General features: G+C 44.9%; 1 protein-coding gene across 1 annotated transcript in view; it reads left to right on the top strand.

The window, feature by feature from the left end:
* Positions 1 to 2,773: 2,773 nt before the first annotated feature.
* pdzd8 (PDZ domain containing 8) overlaps positions 2,774 to 17,863 on the top strand; it is a 198,203-nt gene continuing 183,113 nt past the window's right edge. The window contains exon 1 of the mRNA XM_033033957.1: positions 2,774 to 3,893. Within this exon, the coding sequence (XP_032889848.1) occupies positions 3,049 to 3,893 (845 nt within the window). The 5' untranslated portion in view covers positions 2,774 to 3,048. The remainder of the gene's footprint in view (positions 3,894 to 17,863) is intronic.

Raw genomic sequence — 17,863 nt, 5'->3', positions numbered from 1 at the left:
GTCCCGTCCCCCTGGGAAACTGAAGGGAGCGACAATCAACTGCCACGGATACAAATAATGTCACAAGAAAGGGCAGATGCTGGTTGACAAAAAGTGAACACACAGTGCTGGAGTAACACAAAGACGCAGCAGATATTTGGAAACGTCATCCAGTCACCCATTCCTTCTCTCCAGAGATGCTGCCTGTCCCGCTGAGTTAAAGAGTGCCCACGGTAGACTCACGAATCATTACGGTAAACTCACAGCCCACTACGTTCTTACAACGAGTTTAAATGTTTCAATTTTTAACTTCAACAGTAAATTTGACTCGTGGAAAACTTTAAACATGTTTTAAATTTTTCAAGAGTTTCACTAAGTTGCGTCCACGAGTTCCGACGTTCCCGCTATGTTAATTGTACGTGATTACCATGAGTTAAATTTGTTTTAAACTCGGGGTCACTCGTGGATCGACTCGCACCGTGTGACAGGGATTTCAGTAATGAATTCAACAATTCCAGATATCATTTCACTTTTGAATGCTACCCATGGTTTGCTGTGCATTTTTTTGTAGCTTTTTAAAATTTTAGATGTACAATGACTGCTGTTGTATGGTTCTCACAGTTTGATCATGTTGTGCTTTTTTTTACCCATCTCACTCTTTAACTGTCCTCATTCATGTATTAAACAGTCAGCAATGAAAATAAACAGAGATATTCTCATGTACCCTTTCCCTGCAACGTAAAGCACGTCTACTTTCTCACTTTTTTTCTCCTTGAGGAGAGCTGAAACTTCCAATCCAGGAATATCATGCATTTATTTGTTTGATCTCCTGGTAAGCCTGACCTAGCCATTGCTGGTTCTTTCTATTGGAGAAGCCCAGAGTCTCTTCACTGCTGCCAATTATGGTCGACCAGGGTAGCCCATATACCCTGCATGCCTTTTGGCCCCTGCAGATGAGATTTGACAGGTTGTTTTTGAAGTGTTTCCTGATAAAAGTCAATTTTATGAAGTCTTGAAGAGCTTTGACATTGATCTTCTTGTGGTGATACAACAGAGGGATTTCAGTTTTTATCTTTATAGAATGAAATAAAATCAACTTGGCGACTTCATTTCCATGTGATGTTTCAAATGAAGTCTCAATATTTTCAAAATTTCTAGTTTAATTTAGTTTAGCGATACAACGTGGAAACAGGCCCTTGAGCCATCCAAATCCACGTCAACCAATGATCTATCCTACACGCTAGAGGCAATTTACAGAAGCCAATTAACCTACAAACTTGCACGTCTTTGGAATGTGGGAGGAAATCCGAGCACCCATAGAAGACCCACACAGCTACTGGGAGAATGTACAAACTCCGTACAGACAGTACCCATAGTCTGGATCGAACCCGGGTCTCTGATGCTACGAGGCAGCAAATCTCCCGCTGTGCCACTGTCGGCCTTGTTTTATCCTGTAACTCACTTGTAAGTGACGAGTTGTGGAGTTGCTGTTGAGGAAGGCTTTGTATATACAGTTCCTTAAAGCTGCCAACTGGCACCATTACAGAGGTGCTGTTTATTCAGTCATCCATATTAAAAACCAACTTCATTCTGCACTATGGGTTCATGCATAGTTGTTGCAATTCCAATCCTTTAACACACTGCAGTGAACAGAATATGAATTCTTCAAGATTAATGTAACATCTAGTTTTAATAGGCCAGAACAGTGAAAGCTAAAAAAAGTTTTTCCTATTTATAAACTGGAAACAAAAAGGAGGCCCTCCATTTATTTCTCATTCTCAATTCCTCCTCTGCATTCGTCTTTCTTTCCACTTCCCCAACACACACCCCAACACACTCAGTTCCTTTCTCCTCCTCTCTTTGCTAATCTCCTGCCACTCCCTATTCAGTGTCAGATATTTTTATTTCTTCATCCCCCCCATGAAATCTTCTACCCACCCTCCCTCCCATTCTATAATTTATTCCCAACCTTCCTTTCTTATTAGATTCAACCATCTATAGCTCTGTTATGCTTTCCACATTACCCCAGGCCTTGATCACGATCGTCATTTGTCTCTCCCTCTACTGACTCATCTGCCAATTAACTGCTCCACCTGGATCCATCTACCACTTGCCAGCTTTTCTCTCCCTCTTACCCTCACACTCCACTCCGTCTGAAGAAAAATCCTGACCCAAAACGTCGTCTGTCCATTCCATCCACAGCCATGGCTCAATGGAGGGGGACCAGTCTAGGGTTCTTCAGCTGCTGAACATTGAGGGGCAGAGTCGGGAGGGGAGACCCCTCAAACAAGGGAAGGATATCACCCCAGGGGCAAGGGTGTTTTGGTTAAAGATGGATCATGTAAACACTATTCAATATGACGTTAATAAAGGTATGGACGCTGAGAATGTCTGAAATGTTTTTGCAGGTTTTTTTTGGTATATATTATTCTGAATAAAGTTTATTTTTGGAATTAAAAAAATTCCTCCACAGATACTCCCTGACCTAGAGTCCCTCTAGGACTTTATTATTTTGCAGGAGGCAAGACTACTTTTTGTCGAAGCAAATTATATTATAAAAAATATATACAAATGAGAATAGAGAGCTCACTTAAAGATTGCACTTGACAGGTCTCCCTGAACTCTTATTTTGGCTCAACTTCAATTATAAATATGTACCGCTCATAATTGTCCGGGTCTTGTGGGTGATTTTTGTTGGCGTGACAACTCCATTGCAATGTGGGCCGTTCACCTAGTTCCCCATGTGTGTCTGTGAATCAGAGCCCGAGTTCTGGGTCCGGGTCGGTGCAGCGCTGCACGGCCACTGGGCAGGGGGTTGGAAGCTCCTCTAGTATCTTTGGTTGGAAGCCGCGGGCGAGCGTTGTTTGCGCTGGTGCGGGGCGTGTTGCGCACGTACGCTGCTTTTGTGAAGAGGAGGCGGAGGGAAGGAAGATAGGCACTTCTGTTTCATTGTGCTGCCGGGTACAGGCCATGTAATCACGGAGCCCTAAGTAATGGTAGCAGAGGGGGGGAGGAAGAGAGGGTAGGACATGTAGAACAAGGAGGTGACTGATACAAAGGGGAGCAGCGATGATTTATATAATCCTGTTGTCTGCTCTGGCCGGGGCTCTGTGCGTGGTGGTGCTGCAGATGTTATTGCTGTACCGGAACAAACCCGAGGCTGTGCCCCGGCATGTGCAGTATGTTAAGCCCGTGGTCGAGCCTTCGTTGAAGGACTATCTCAGCGGCGCCAAGGAGCCGCCGGCTTCCCCGGAATCGACCAGCTCGGCGCCTGGGAACGGCGGCAGCGACAAGTCGGACAGCTGCCACTTTCTCAACGCCATCTTTCTGTTTCTCTTTCGGGAGCTCCGCGACACCCCGATTGTCCGCCACTGGCTGACCAAGAAGATCAAAGTGGAGTTCGAGGAGCTGCTGCAGACGCGGACGGCGGGCCGGCTACTGGAAGGGCTGAGCCTGCGAGACATCTCCCTGGGCAACGCTCTGCCCGTGTTGCGGAGCGCGCGCCCGCTCCAACCGTCGCCCGTCACCGCCAACAGCAGCGGCGGCGGCGGCGGCACCAGCAATAGCAGCGGCGGGCAGGACGACGAGGCCGGCGGCGTGCCAGACGAGCTCAACTTCGAGGTGGAGCTCGAGTACAACGGGGGCTTCCACCTCGCCATCGACGTGGATCTGGTCTTTGGCAAATCGGCCTACCTATTCGTCAAGATGAGGAGGGTGGTGGGCCGGCTGCGGCTGCAGTTCACCCGGCGCCCTTTCACGCACTGGTCCTTCGCCTTCATGGACGACCCTTTCATCGACTTCGAGGTCAAATCGCAGTTCGAGGGCCGGCCCATGCCCCAGCTCACCTCTATCATCGTCAACCAGCTCAAGAGGGTCATCAAGCGGAAGCATACCTTGCCCAACTACAAGATCAGGTAATGTCATGTAATGTGTGTGTGTGCGAAAGATAATGATCATTCTGCTTGTAACTTTCTATACGAGACCATCTCCAATTAATGTGGCAACACTGCACATTAGTTTTACCCGCCTGTCGTCCCTTGGCATGGTATTGCATTACAGATGGCTTTCCACCCCCCTCAAGCTGCAGTCATGCAAGAGCTGAGAAGGATGGGGACAAGCTGTACCTCAGTGTAACAAAGTATAAGAAGTAAAGTGGATGAACTTGAGGCTCAGTTAGAGGTTGGTGGATATGACATTGTGTGCATTACAGAGACATGGCTATAGGAGGATCGGGACTGGGAACTGAATATTCAGGGTTATACGTCCATTAGAAAAGACATACAGGTAGGCCGAGGAGGTGGGTGGGGTAGCTCCGTTGGTGAGGGAGGAAATTCAGTCCCTTGCGAAGGGTGACAGGGACTAACGATGTAGAGTCGCTGTGGATAGAATTGAGGGATTGTAAAGGTAAGAAGACACTAATGGGAGTTATCTACAGGCCCCCAAACAGTAGCCTGTAGGGTGCAATAGGCCCCCAAACAATAGGGTGCAAGTTGCAGCAGGAGTTAAAATTGGCATGTAACAAAAGTAATGCCACTGTGGTTATGGGAGATTTCAATATGCAGGTAGACTGGGAAAATCAGGTTGGTTCTGGACCCCAAGAAGGGGAGTTTGTAGAGTGCCTCCGAGATGGATTCTTAGAGCAGCTTGTACTGGAGCCTACCAGGGAGAAGGCAATTCTGGATTTAGTGTTGTCTAATGAACCAGATTTAATATGGGAACTCAGGGTAAAGGAACCACTAGTAGGTAGTGACCATAATATGATTAGTTTTAACCTGCAATTTGAGAGGGAGAAGGTTAAATCAGAAGTGTCAGTGTTGCAGTTGAATAAAGGGGATTATGAAGGTATGAGAGAGGAGCTGGCCAAGGTTGACTAGAAAAAGATCCGAGCAGGAATGACAGCGGAACAGCAATGACAGGAATTTCTGGGCATAATCTAGAAGATGCAGGATCGTTTAATTCCAAAGAGGAAGAAAGATTCTAAGGGGAGTAAGAGGCAACTGTGACTGACAAGGGAAGTTAGGGATGGAATAAAACTAAAAGAAAAGGTGTATAACATAGCAAAGAGTAGCGGGAAGCCAGAGGATTGGGAAACTTTCAAAGGACAACAAAAGGTAACAAAAAAGGCAATACGTGGTGAAAAGATGAAGTACGAGGGTAAGCTGGCCAATAATATAAAGAAGAATTGTAAAAGCTTCTTTAGGTATGTTATGAGAAAAAGATTAGTAAAGACAAATGTAGGTCCCTTGAAGGCAGAAACAGGTGAAATTATTATGGGGAACAAGGAAAGGGCAGAAGAGTTGAACAGGTACTTTGGTTCTGTCTTCACTTAGGAAGACACAAACAATCTCCCAGATGTACTAGAGGTCAGAGGATCTAGGGAGACAGAGGAACTGTAAGAAATTTGCATTAGGTGAGAAATAGTATTGGGTAGACTGATGGGACTGAAGGCTGATAAATCCCCAGGGCCTGATGGTCTGCAACCCAGGGTACTCAAGGAGGTGGCTCTAGAAATCGTGGATGCATTGGTGATCATTTTCCAATGTTCTATAGATTTAGGATCAGTTCCTGTGGATTGAAGGGCACCTAATGTTATCCCACTTTTCAAGAAAGGAGCGAGAGAGAAAACAGGGAATTATTGACCAGTTAGCCTGACATCGGTGGTGGGGAAGATGCTGGAGTCAATTATTAAAGAAGTAATAACGGCACATTTGGATAGCAGTAAAAGGATTGGTCCAAGTCAGCCTGGATTTATGAAGGGGAAATCCTGCTTGACTTATCTTCTGGAATTGTTTGAGGATGTGACAAGTAAAATTGATGAAGGAGAGCCAGTGAATGTAGTGTATCCGGACTTTCAAAAAGCCTTTGAGAAGGTCCCACAGGAGATTAGTGGGCAAAATTAGAGTGGGAAAAAATGGGATTGGGGGTAGGGTAGTGACATGGACAGAGAATTGGTTGGCAGACAGAAAACAAAGAGTAGGAATAAACTGGTCCCTGTCAGAATGGAAGGCAGTGGCGAGTGGAGTGCTGCAAGGCTCAGTGCTGGGACCACAATTATTTACAATATATATGAATGATTTGCAGATGACACAAAGCTGCGTGGCAGTGTGATCGGCGAAGAGGATGCTAGGAGGTTGCAAGGTGATTTGAACAGGTTGAGTGAGTGGGCCGATGCATGGCAGATGCAGTATAATGTAGATAAATGTGAGGTTATCCTCTTTGGCGGCAAGAACAAGGAGGCAGATTATTATCTCAATCGTGTCCGATTAGGGAAAAGGGAAGTGCAACGAGACCTGGGTGCCCTTGTACACCAGTCACTGAAAGTAAACATGCAGGCACAGCAGGCGGTGAAGAAAGCTAATGGCATGTTGGCCTTCATAACGAGAGGATTTGAGTATAGGAGTAAAGAGTTCTGTAGTTGTACAGAGCCCTGGTGAGACCACATCTAGAGTATTGTGTGCAGTTTCGGTCTCCTAATTTGAAAAAGGAAATCCTTGCTATTGAGACAGTGCAGCGTAGGTTCACGAGGTTAATCCCCGGGATGGCGGGACTGTCATAAGAGGAAAGATTGGAAAGACTGGGCTTGTATTCACGTATTTAGAAGGATGAGGGGGTCTTATAGAAACCTATAAATTTATAAAAGGACTGGACAAGGTAGATGCAGGAAGATTTTCCCAATGCTGGGGGAGTCCAGAGTCCAGAACCAGGGGCCACAGTCTAAGAATAAAGGGGAGGCCATTTAAAACTGAGATGAGAAAAAACTTTTTAACCCAGAGAGTTGTGAATTTGTGGAATTCTCTGCCACAGAAGGCCAATTCACTGGTTGAATTTAAAAGAGAGTTAGATAGAGCTCAAGGGGCTAGTGGAATCAAGGGATATGGGGAGAAGGCAGGCCCGGGTTACTGGTTGCGGATGATCACAGTGAATGGCGGTGCTAGCTCGAAGGGCTAAATGGCCTCCTCCTGCACCTATTTTCTGTGTTTCTATGTGACAACCAGCATGCCTTTCTCAATGTGTGGCATGGCTGCTGGCCATCTTTCAATTATGTAATCTTTTAGGCTGCAACTTTGAAATAGTTGGGGAAAATAAGCGGGTTCGGTATTCCGAAAAGCGCAAGGAATCATGGGATTTGTCAAAGGTCAAACGCTATAAATAAAAATCGAACAAAGCGCTGTTGATTAAGTGAGTATAGTTTTTCAAGTTTGTATTTGTCAGAGGGCAGATAGAGGGGGCAGACGGATGGGGGGGGGGGGGGAGAGACTGGACCGGCTCTCAGCAGTTGCGCGCACACAGAACCGCGCCTCATCCGCAGCCAGGATCGAACCTGGGTCCCCAGCCCCGCAAGCGCTGCGGGCGGCCTTCAGCCCCGACCTGGAGTTAGATCTGGGCTTGGGGCTGGGCAAGGAAGGGGGAGGAGGTTGCTGCTGCCGCCAGCACCACCAGCAGCTCCAGCGGGCGCCCGGCCTGCCCATGGCCGGCAGGATCCCATCCGCAGACTCTCTCCAACTAGGACGACTCCAGCAGTAGCGGCTCCGAGTCGCCCATCTTCGAGCAGGGCTGGCAACTGCCCTTCTTCAGCAGGATATCCGCGTCGGACTGAGGGGAGGGGGGGTGGAGGGGGAGGGCTGCCGGCCAACCCGGCGGGACAGGCAGAGCCGAGCTAGAGCCAGCGGCTGTAGTGCCGGCTGCAAGTCCATGGCCGCCCTGCTAGCCCAGGGACACCTCCGGACGGGACACCTACTGCTCCAATTATGTTATTCAGTCTGGCTGCACTGATCCCCATACCCATGCTCTGTGTACTGTGTGCCGGTTGGGTAAGATTTCTCATTATGCCACTGTAAACATTGGAACACTGTTGATGGGTGAGGATGGGCAGTGGCTGGAGGAGTTAAGGTATGGTTATCATTCAGTCTGTGGGGAAATAGAGCAAGTTAATAGGTACTAGATGCTCAATATCTTCCTTCATTTCTACCTAAAATGCGGACAAATACTGAAATATTTCAGATGCTTAAAAGCAATGCAAGTAGGATGTTGAAAGCAGTTGAGCTCCAATCCTCCAGGGGTCATGTTGAATCTGTGACATCACTGGGGAGCTGAAGTTGCCTATTGACACTGAGGCCTCATTCCAATACTGAAGCCATGACAAGCATGCAGAGCCTTGGTGCAAAATGACAGAATTAAGAGAGATTACTGAATAAATTAGTTCTCTTTTAACTTGCAAATGATATCCAACAAGGAACTTGTACACATTAAAAACTAAAGCTGAAATATTGCTCTTGGACAAGTTAGAATGCAGTACCAGAGATGAGAAATGCATGTTTGTTATGAATGTTGTGAATAGGATGTCAGTTAAGAACGGGAATCATTCACTAAGTGACCAGTGGCTGTAATTAGAGGGCATCTGGAAATATCTGTACAAGCAATTTCAGCTTGCTTTGTTATCTTGGTGCATTGCTTGAACAAGTGAATACAGCAAAAATCAAAATGCTGGAGGAGATGCGGATATTGGAATATTGAACAAAAACATCATGCTGGAGGATCTCGATGGTCAGGGAGCATCTGTGAAGGGAATAGATAGATGACATTTTGTGTCGGGACCCCTTTTCAGACCTGAAATAACTTCTGGCTATGCCCTCCACAGATGCTACCTGGCCCCTGGCCCACAGAGTTTCTCCAGCACTTTGTTTTTCACTCAAAACGAACTCAGCATATTAGACAGTATGAACAACTGAGTTCTTCTTGTGATACGTTTTGTGCTGGAGATTCCAGCATATGCAGTCTCTTGTGCCTCCACTTTCTAGCAAGGTTATTGTGTGTTTGCATTGATCGTGATATTTAAAATCAACTACCCCTGGAAACTGATGCAATGGGTCTGACTCTATTACTTGGTTTCATCTTAATGTTACATTAAACTTGTGAGGTTGCTGTGAAGTGAGCTTGGCTAGAATTAAAACAGCACACATTGGTATATATTTTTGATAATCTGTAATATATTTCACTGACCATGTATTTCTTAGACAACTTTTTGCCCATCAGTTGCATGCTTCCATCACTAAATTGAGCTTGAGAGGTTCTGGATTTTCAAAATGATCACATCCTGATTTGAACTGGGCAGATCACTCATTTTGAGATCTCTTTGAGTCAGGATATCCATGTGTGGAATGTAAAAAAATAAATACATTGGTGAAGAAGAGATTGTTATAAGCAGGTTGGACCAGAGGGCCATCATTTGGCACATGTGGGTATATTCCGTGAAACTTGATGCTGATATTGTGTGCTGAAAATGTGAATTATTTATTTCTCCAGATATCTTGAGTGTGGTAGGTGAGCAGATTCGTCTTAAGTCATAGTGCAAATTGGGCACCGGGTGTACTGTGCCCAGTTTTCTTTTCAATGAGCAGGTTGTAGAATAGACTTAAGATCTTCCAGTGACCATTTTGCCTTATTACTTGATTATACTTCATCCTCTCTAAATTTGAGGTAGTTGTTTGAACAATTAATTTATAGGTAATTTGTGTTTAGACTGATTGGAGAGTTGGGAACATGCACTTTCCTAAATCCACTACACGTGAGAATGGATAGAATTTACTTTGTTCACATGCATCCTACTCATGAAGCCGCTTTATTTGCTTTTCCTGCTGCTTCTATTGCAATGTAGCAAAACTGGGCCCATTATTTTTTGTGTATCTCACTCCGCTCTTTACCTTCCTAGAACGTGGTCCTTCATTTTAAATAAATATCCGAATCTAAACATTTATCTGTGGAATGGCAAAAAAAAAGTCGACATTGCATAGACATAAAAAGCATAAACCAATCGTGTATTTCCAAGATAGTTAACATCAGTATTAATATTGTGTCTTTTAGGTGCAAGATTTTTTAGCACCCAGTCCTGTAATTTTTCTATCCAGCTCTCCTAAATGATGCCAGTAGTAATGCAATGATTAAAAATTGTGAGATTTTTCAATTATTTTTGTTTGACGGATAACTGGCAATTATTACTCGAGGTAATTGACAAATTACAAAGTAACTTCTTCAGAGATTAATAAAACATAGGAGAAAGACATGGTAAAGAAGTGGCACCAAAAACCACCTCTACATTTTCTTGATCATAAACGTTCTTGGCTGAGGGAACCTTTATAGCCGGAAGAAGCCAGAGGGTGTCTGTAAGGTCCTGAGCATCCTGCTACACCTTTTGACATTCTTGTGGGGAGGAGCAAAGACCTTTCCTGTTCTGAATGCAAGAATTCTTTTGACAAAAAGTTGAATAATCTTCTTTTAACTGGTAGAATTATTTGTGATTTTAATAACAAAACTCTGCAAAGCTAATGGCGTATAATAGTAAGATTAAACGAGAACTTACCAGTTTGAAGTTTGATCTGTATTTTATGAGGAGTTACGATGAGGGATTACGTGAAGAACCCGTTCAGCACGTCCATTTTTTTAGCCGTCGACGTGGATGCTGCCCTGGTGGAGTGAAATTTGTACATGTTATTTTTTATCCCAGCAGCTTTTAGTACCTGCTTGAGCCACCTCGAAATGGCTCGTCACCCGACCATAAGGTTTTTTATGACTGACCCACAAGGCTTTTCATCTCCCTCGAATATTTTGGTTGGGTCTATGTAGGATAATCGGGTCATGGCACATAACCGTGTTTCTGGCAGGTAAGCCCGGAATTCCACGACTGGATTAGGTGTTCCTGGTCTGCTCTGTTTGATCATTCCCTGGATAACGACAGAGATCTGGTCTGGAGCTGTGAGCATGGTGTCCAGTCGCAATAGGTGTAGTGACTGGACCCTCTGTGCAGCTACAAGTGCCATCAACATGAGTGTTTTGAGCATAGATGGTTCCAGGTTGAGGGATCTGGCTGGTGGCCATCCCCTGAGGTATGTCAGGACCACACTGACATCCCATGTATGGGTGTACCTTGGTCTAGGGGGTTAGAGTTGTAAATACCCATCATTAATCATCATTTGACCACCAGCTGGTGGGACCCCATGGCCTGTTGTCCTGGAGCTGGCTTTAAATAGACAGGCAGGGCAATTCTAGCTGTGTTGATGGCTCTGTAGCTGAGTCCTTCATCGTGGTGAAGGTTCGCCAGGAATTCCAGTACGTTGGTAACTGTAGCGGTTGAGTAGGCGGTCCCTGTATCCAAGCAGTACTTCTCCCATTTTTTGATGCTGGACAAGTGCTGTTTTTTAGTGGATGTTCGGAGGGATGCTGACATGGTGTCGACCGTTTGTTATGATAATCCCAGTCCCAGAAGTGGTTTGTGCAGAATCTGCAACCCAGGAGTTTGATTTTTTCATGGCACAGGTGGCTTGTGCCCGACACTGGGTGTTAACAACTCTGGGTCACTGGGGAATACCATCGGAGTTTCAACAACCATGTCATGGAGTATTGGGAACCATGGCTGTGTAGGTCAGTCGGGTACTATCAAAATACCTGAAGCAGAGTCCATTTGTACTGTGCGTAGTCCCCGACTGATAAGGCGGAAGGGAGGAAATGCATAGAAGAAGAATTTCCCCAATCCAGCGCGAACGCATCTACCGCTGCTGCCTCAGGGTCTGGTTCCCAAGCGACATACATAGGTACCTGGTGATTTAGCCTCGATGCAAATAAATCGATATCTGGCGTGCCATATTGCTTGATAACTTTTGTGAAAATATTTTTTTTGGGTTTTAACATCCATTCGATGTTGTCATTAAATTTACGTGACCTGGTGTCTGCCACTGTATTTAGCTTACCTGGCAGGTAAGTTACTGATAGCCAAATATGTCTTTGGACACACCATTGCCAAATTGTGTTGACCAACTTGTCGCATGATACTGATTTTATGCCGCCCATATGGTTAATGTAGGCCACCACCGTAGTATTATCTATTTATAACCGTACATGCAAGTGATGCATATTTATGCATATGCTTTTAAACCATAAAAGTCACCCAACATCTCTAAGTGGTAACGATGATTCTGGGTTAGTCCATCTACTACTTGTGCTGGATATAGAGTTAGTTGCTCCCCAGTCTTGAGCACTGGCATCTGTTTGGATAACTGACGTAGGGTTAGTGATGATAATAGGCTGAAACTATGTCAAACGTCTTTTGCCCACCACTGTAGTTCTGATATTACTTCAGTGGGTAACTTCATGAAACGATCATAATGACCTGTATGTCGTTTTTGGTACAAAGGTCCGAATTATGTAGCCGGAAATGCTGCTACCATTTTCCCAATTACTCTGTTACTTGTCGAGTAGTTGGTAGTTTGTTGACCATTAAATTGTTGCATGATTGTGCCAATTCAACTATGTTGTCTTTTGGCAATGTTACAGTCACATAGACTGAATTAATTGTGAAGCCCAAGTAGTCCATGATAGAGGATGGCTTCAACTTAGATTTATCTGGATGTAAGACAACCCCAGGGTTTCGAATAACTGTTTGGTAGCTGAACAGCTAACATAGTCAAATTCATGGTCTTGCCTACCATTTAGGATATCATCAAGATAGCCATGACAATATGTTTTTGTCTTCTGAATATTGCCAGAGCTGGTTTTAGTGTCTTGGTGACACTCTTGGGCTGATGTGAACCCATTGGGTAACGCTTTAAACTGCTATAGCTGCCCCATCCAGGTAAATGTCAGGTATCTGCGATGATCCTTGTGAATGGTACTAAATAGTAAACATCTTTAAGATGAATGCTTGCCATGAAGTATCCTTTGGAATTTAGTTGTTTGGCAGTAACAACCGGTTCCATTTTGAAATGTATATACTTAACAAACATATTTAGTGAAGTTAAGTCAATGATGATGCGACATCCACAATCCCCTTTGGGTTTAGTGAATATATTTGATACGAATTGCAAGGGTTCAGGTTTTCCCATGATACCCTTTGTAATTATTCTCACCAGTTCAGCTTGTCCCTCTTGTTTCTTTAACGGAGAGGGGAAAAAATACCCTCTGGGGTGAATGTTGACCTGGTGGCAATTTTTCTAGTATGAATTGTATTTGTATTCGCTAATGCCATTGAGTATATACTGATCACTCGTAATAGACTCCCATGTGTTAGTATTACTCTATATACTGGTAGGAACCATACCCACCTACCTCCATGGTTATGGGTATTCTTCTGTTTCCTACCGGTCCAACGAGTGTTGCACGTCGTCTGACGTGGCGGTGACGTTGGGGGGTGGCACATTTTCCATGGGGTCCGCTCTGGGCCCTGGTCTAAAGAAGACTTTCGGTGATAGAATGCGGACCCCGAGCTTTCATCAGTCCGATATGGTAGACGTTGACTGATGGACGCGATGGGGTGCTGCTGCGTAGGAATGACTGTTTTTGGTTACTCGTCCTGGCCCTGCCCTCATGAGTCGAAAGTTTTGTAAAACCTCTTGCATGTCCTTCATATGCTTTGTGAGGTTTTTGCTAAAGATCAGTGGGTCTGGCTCAGTGGCTGGGGTATGCACAACCCCGCAATGTAGGATTTTATGGCAGGTCTTATGACTTGTTTATGAAGGTTGTGGTCATCTCCGTATTTGTCCATGGAACGAGGAAAAAACGATGTGATGGATGACGTCAGGCTTTTCACGGCCTCCTGCACGTGGGGTTTCCACGTAGCTGTCCACCACACCTAGCAGCTCTTCCTGTTCCTGCACCCCTTGCATACTCCCGAGATCTTCAGCCATTGCCTCTGTTCTTGACCAGCCCAGTCCTGGTCACCAAAGCTATCCTCTGGAAAGGAGGAAGCAATGGACAGTGCACAAGGCACTATGGAGGGAGTGCCTGACCCCCCTCTGCGAGAGCGCCCCTCCTGGGGTGCACCTCGCTGGAGCTCCTGCTCCAAGAGCCGCTCCATGCAGCTCAGGCGGCTGTCTCTCCCCCGCCTGGGTGGAGAGACGTCCCCGTCCGATAAGTCGGAGCCACCGGCCGGACGCCTCTTCCTTGGCTTTACATCTAGCCCGCTGCTCAGGCGCTAGCGGGCTGGGCTCGGCGCGGTGTTGGGGTATAGCGGACCGCCCGGTAAGCGGTCCTACCGCCTTGTTGCTGCCCTCGCCAGATGGAACGCTCCTCCGTGGAGTCGTGCGGGGGCAGGTCTGTTCAGGGGCTGTCTTTCCCCCCGGGCGGGTGGAAAGACGTCCCGTCCGATAAGTCGGAGCCACCGGCCGGACGCCTCCGTGGCGGTACTTCCAGCCCGCTGCTCAGGCGCTAGCGGGGCTGGGCTCGGCACGGTGTCGGGATAGCGGAGCGCCGGGTAAGTGATCCTACCGCCTTTTTGCTGCCCCCCCCCCCCCCCCCAGATGGAACGCTCCTCCGTGGAGTCGAGCGGGGGACAGGTTTGTTGCAGAGCCTTTCTTCTCTGCCGGACAGCAGAAGGCTACCTGTGAAAGAAAAACCCGACGTCAGCTTACCTGACGGTCCGTTCTTTCACCTCCATAGCGGGAGCACCTGACTCCCGCTGTTGCTCTGCTGGACGTAATGCGTGCTGAACGGGTTCTTCACGGAATCACTCACGTGACTCCGAAGTAAAATCAGCAGAGACTGCTTGCAAGAATTCCGAGGCAAGGTTCCTGAGCTTTTTGAATTACTTTAAGAACCATATAGGTATTTGACTCCAAGGTGCATTGTTCTTGTCAAACATTTGTTTGTTTGCAAGTAGGAAACATATGGTTTATCTTGTGATCTGAAAACTAGGAGTACAAGCTCGCACAATCTTTGCTCTGCCATCAAAGTCAGGATTATCCTCCAATCTCGACCTGGTCTCAACCTTCTGAGATGAGCATTGACATATTGCAGAAATCATGAAAAACCTTTCATTGTTGTATTGCAGAAATTAAGAAAATCTTTACTGACAAAGTGAGGAACCTTTTGATTTTTTTAAAATTTTGATTTTGACCTTTACATTAACACCAGGAAGGAACATTTGGCTGGATTGCTGGCCTCCAAATGTGCATGTGCATTAAAACATTTTATTGACATAAGTGGCCTTAGGATTCATCGAGTCTGACTCCAAGGGGCATTATACTTGAGAAGCTTATGCAAATTTCTCTATCTCTCTTGGGAAGGCTTTTGCATTCACTCACTAAACCTTCACCCCGTTCCCCACCCCCCCTCCATAATCACCCCACCACACACCCCCATCCCCTTCCCCATTCATTGTAGAATTTGGAACACTCCCCAGTAGCTTAAAGAGTGCTGGTTGTTTTGTGCTGGGACCTTCCAAGAGCTACTTCTTAGATCAAAGCTGCGAGTGAAGCTGCTACAAAGATGGTTGCGCTAACTGTTCCTGGAGCAAAGCAAGATTATGTGAAGGAGCTTGCTGTTGCCACTTTGCAACTGACAATAACAACTTTATTAAGCAGTTTTGGGAGATTGGTAACATTGTGTTAGCGCTAGGGAAAGAGTCTTGTCAGATTTCCTATGCCTACTGTTCTACGTTTTTTGGTAATAGTTCAAGATCAATTTAATAATATTTTATTTGGATGTTATGCTTTTTGTAACCCATCCATTGAAGCAAAATGTCCTTTAATTTGTGGGTTTTCGTTTCAGTGCCAGTGTCTGTTATCTTGCTTCTTAACACTAAACGCCATGTATTGTTTTTCCGTGTACTGGTTAGCACGCAACAAAAGTTTTTCATTGTACCTTGGTACATGTGACAATAAACTAAACTAAAATGTAGCAAAATGCACAATTTCTGGATATTCATGTTTAGCCTCTCGCCTTCATATCTTGTTTTATGAACCAATGTCACCTTCAAACTTGGTCATCTTCTATCTTCTAAATCGCTAAGCAATTTGATTGTCCTGCACCCAGATGTGAAGACCATGTCCACAAAAGATCCTTATTGTTATTAGTTTTTCACGTGATGGTAAGGAGACAATTTATCACTTCCTCGTTTGGCCCTGAAACTTCCACTTTAACCGGATGCCTCTTGTGAATATCCTCATGAAGTGCTTCCTGAAAATCAGGCTTGTGCATCAATCTGTTCTTGTTTTCCAGCATTTTCCACGTGTTTACTGCACATGAGTCGCTGTTGTACAAGTATAGGTATCTAACTGTGAAAACACATTTTCCATCGTCTGTTCCCCAGAGAAAATGGGTGCACCGAGAAAATAAAATCAACAAGTAAAAGACACTTGGAATATTTTTAGAAATTCAAAGGCAATTTTGATGTGGTGGAATGACCTCTTCTGCTTTCTGATTGAGAAGTCCTCCATAATTTATACCCTGCTCTTGCTCCCTCTGTGATCCATGTAAATGAGTGTAGACTTTTTGTCTTGTATTTAAAATCAAGTTGCAACATGTCTTGAATACTCCAATCAGTATTCCCCTAAATTCTGTTTTCTCTTTTCAGGTGATGCATTAAGTTTATCATACCATTAGACAAAGACACTGACACATAAATAGGCATGGGGGAGGGTGGGAAGCAACGGAGTAATTTCCTTGGGCTTCTCAGGTTAAAAATAGCTGACTACACCAGGAGTGTTTCCTGGTTTGGCATAGGAAATAATTCTGGTTGGTTTGACATGTTCATCTAATTGTCAATCCAATCTGTTTCTTTATTGAACCATAGCTAATTAAGAAATTTAGCACATAGGCCAAAGGAAATATTAACCTTTGCAGGGATTTTCTTTAAATCATTTTTGACGGAACCTGTTTCATACTAATTGCGTGAAGTAGAGGTCTGGGATAAAGTTGATGTAAGTAATAACATGCATGACGATTATTGTAATTGAGTGCAAGAATAAATAATAGATGTAACTGAAAATATTGGCCATTTATCTGTAATACATCACAGTTTGAAAGTGGTAGATCATTAAGATTTCATATATGAGAGGGGAAAGGTGAAGCCTAGAAATACAATCACATGGTTGTATTTATCTCAATACAACGTTATTGAAAATGAACTATCCATAGAGTGAAAGGGACTTAAACCAGAGGATGTGGTTAAAGATTAAAGGGGGAGGGGGGGGGGGGGGGGGGGGGGGGGGAGGAGGTATTTAAAATTGCACAGGGAATTCTTTCTGCAGAATTTGGTGCTTCTCTGACAATCTCTTACAAGTAGCACCACCAGAATCCTCATACATGTTATTACTACAGAAATAAATTCCTGTGCAGAGGGATGTGGAGACTAGCTCACTGGAAGTGCTTAAATAGGAGGTAGACATGTTTGTGAAAATTCAGCGAATGGATGGTTTTGAGGAACTGGGATAGATCGCTGATGATCATAATGAATGGTGCGATACTTGAGGGGCCAAGTGGCCTATTCGCGCTCCTATTTTCTAGAGTTATAAGCATGATGCTAACCATTTCTAGTTTATTTTATATTACTCCACAAATTTAGCCATCCACTTGCTGGAGCAAATTGGGCTTGTTGATTTTATATGAAAAATCGCTTCAAATTATGTTGTTTCTTTTGCAACTCTCAGGGAGTTATCCTCCATCTGGGCTGAGATTGTTCTTGGTATTCCTGCCAGGTTATAGGGAAGCGCCAGATTGGGATTCCCTTAAAGTACACCCCATATGGTTGCTTTTTATGTTTTGACTCATCCCTACCTCACAATTATGACCAGACCCTCCCATACATAGCACTTTAGTTTATACAGGCCCTTCTCACATAACACGTCCTATGGTCCTGTTCAAGTCTACTATTTCTGAACCTTTCTGTTCCAACTTCCCCAGCATTGTTCTCGACTGGTGTGAAGGAAAATGATAAGTTCAGTTTTGGGTGATGTTTGCTGCAGCGGGTTGCTGACCAAATTACTAGTTCTCTTCTTCTTGCGTATGACGTACACAGCCTAAAGTTGTAAGACAACTTGTTCTGTTTGATCTTCTGTTTGTGCACGCCAGGTTGATTGCATTCGTCGAAACAGGGTGGACCACGTGAAGGTTGCAATCT

Source organism: Amblyraja radiata, chromosome 15 (genome assembly GCF_010909765.2).
Source record: "Amblyraja radiata isolate CabotCenter1 chromosome 15, sAmbRad1.1.pri, whole genome shotgun sequence".
Taxonomy (NCBI): domain Eukaryota; kingdom Metazoa; phylum Chordata; class Chondrichthyes; order Rajiformes; family Rajidae; genus Amblyraja; species Amblyraja radiata.
Note: the sequence above shows the minus strand (reverse complement) of the source record. Positions and strands in the feature narration are given on the sequence as shown.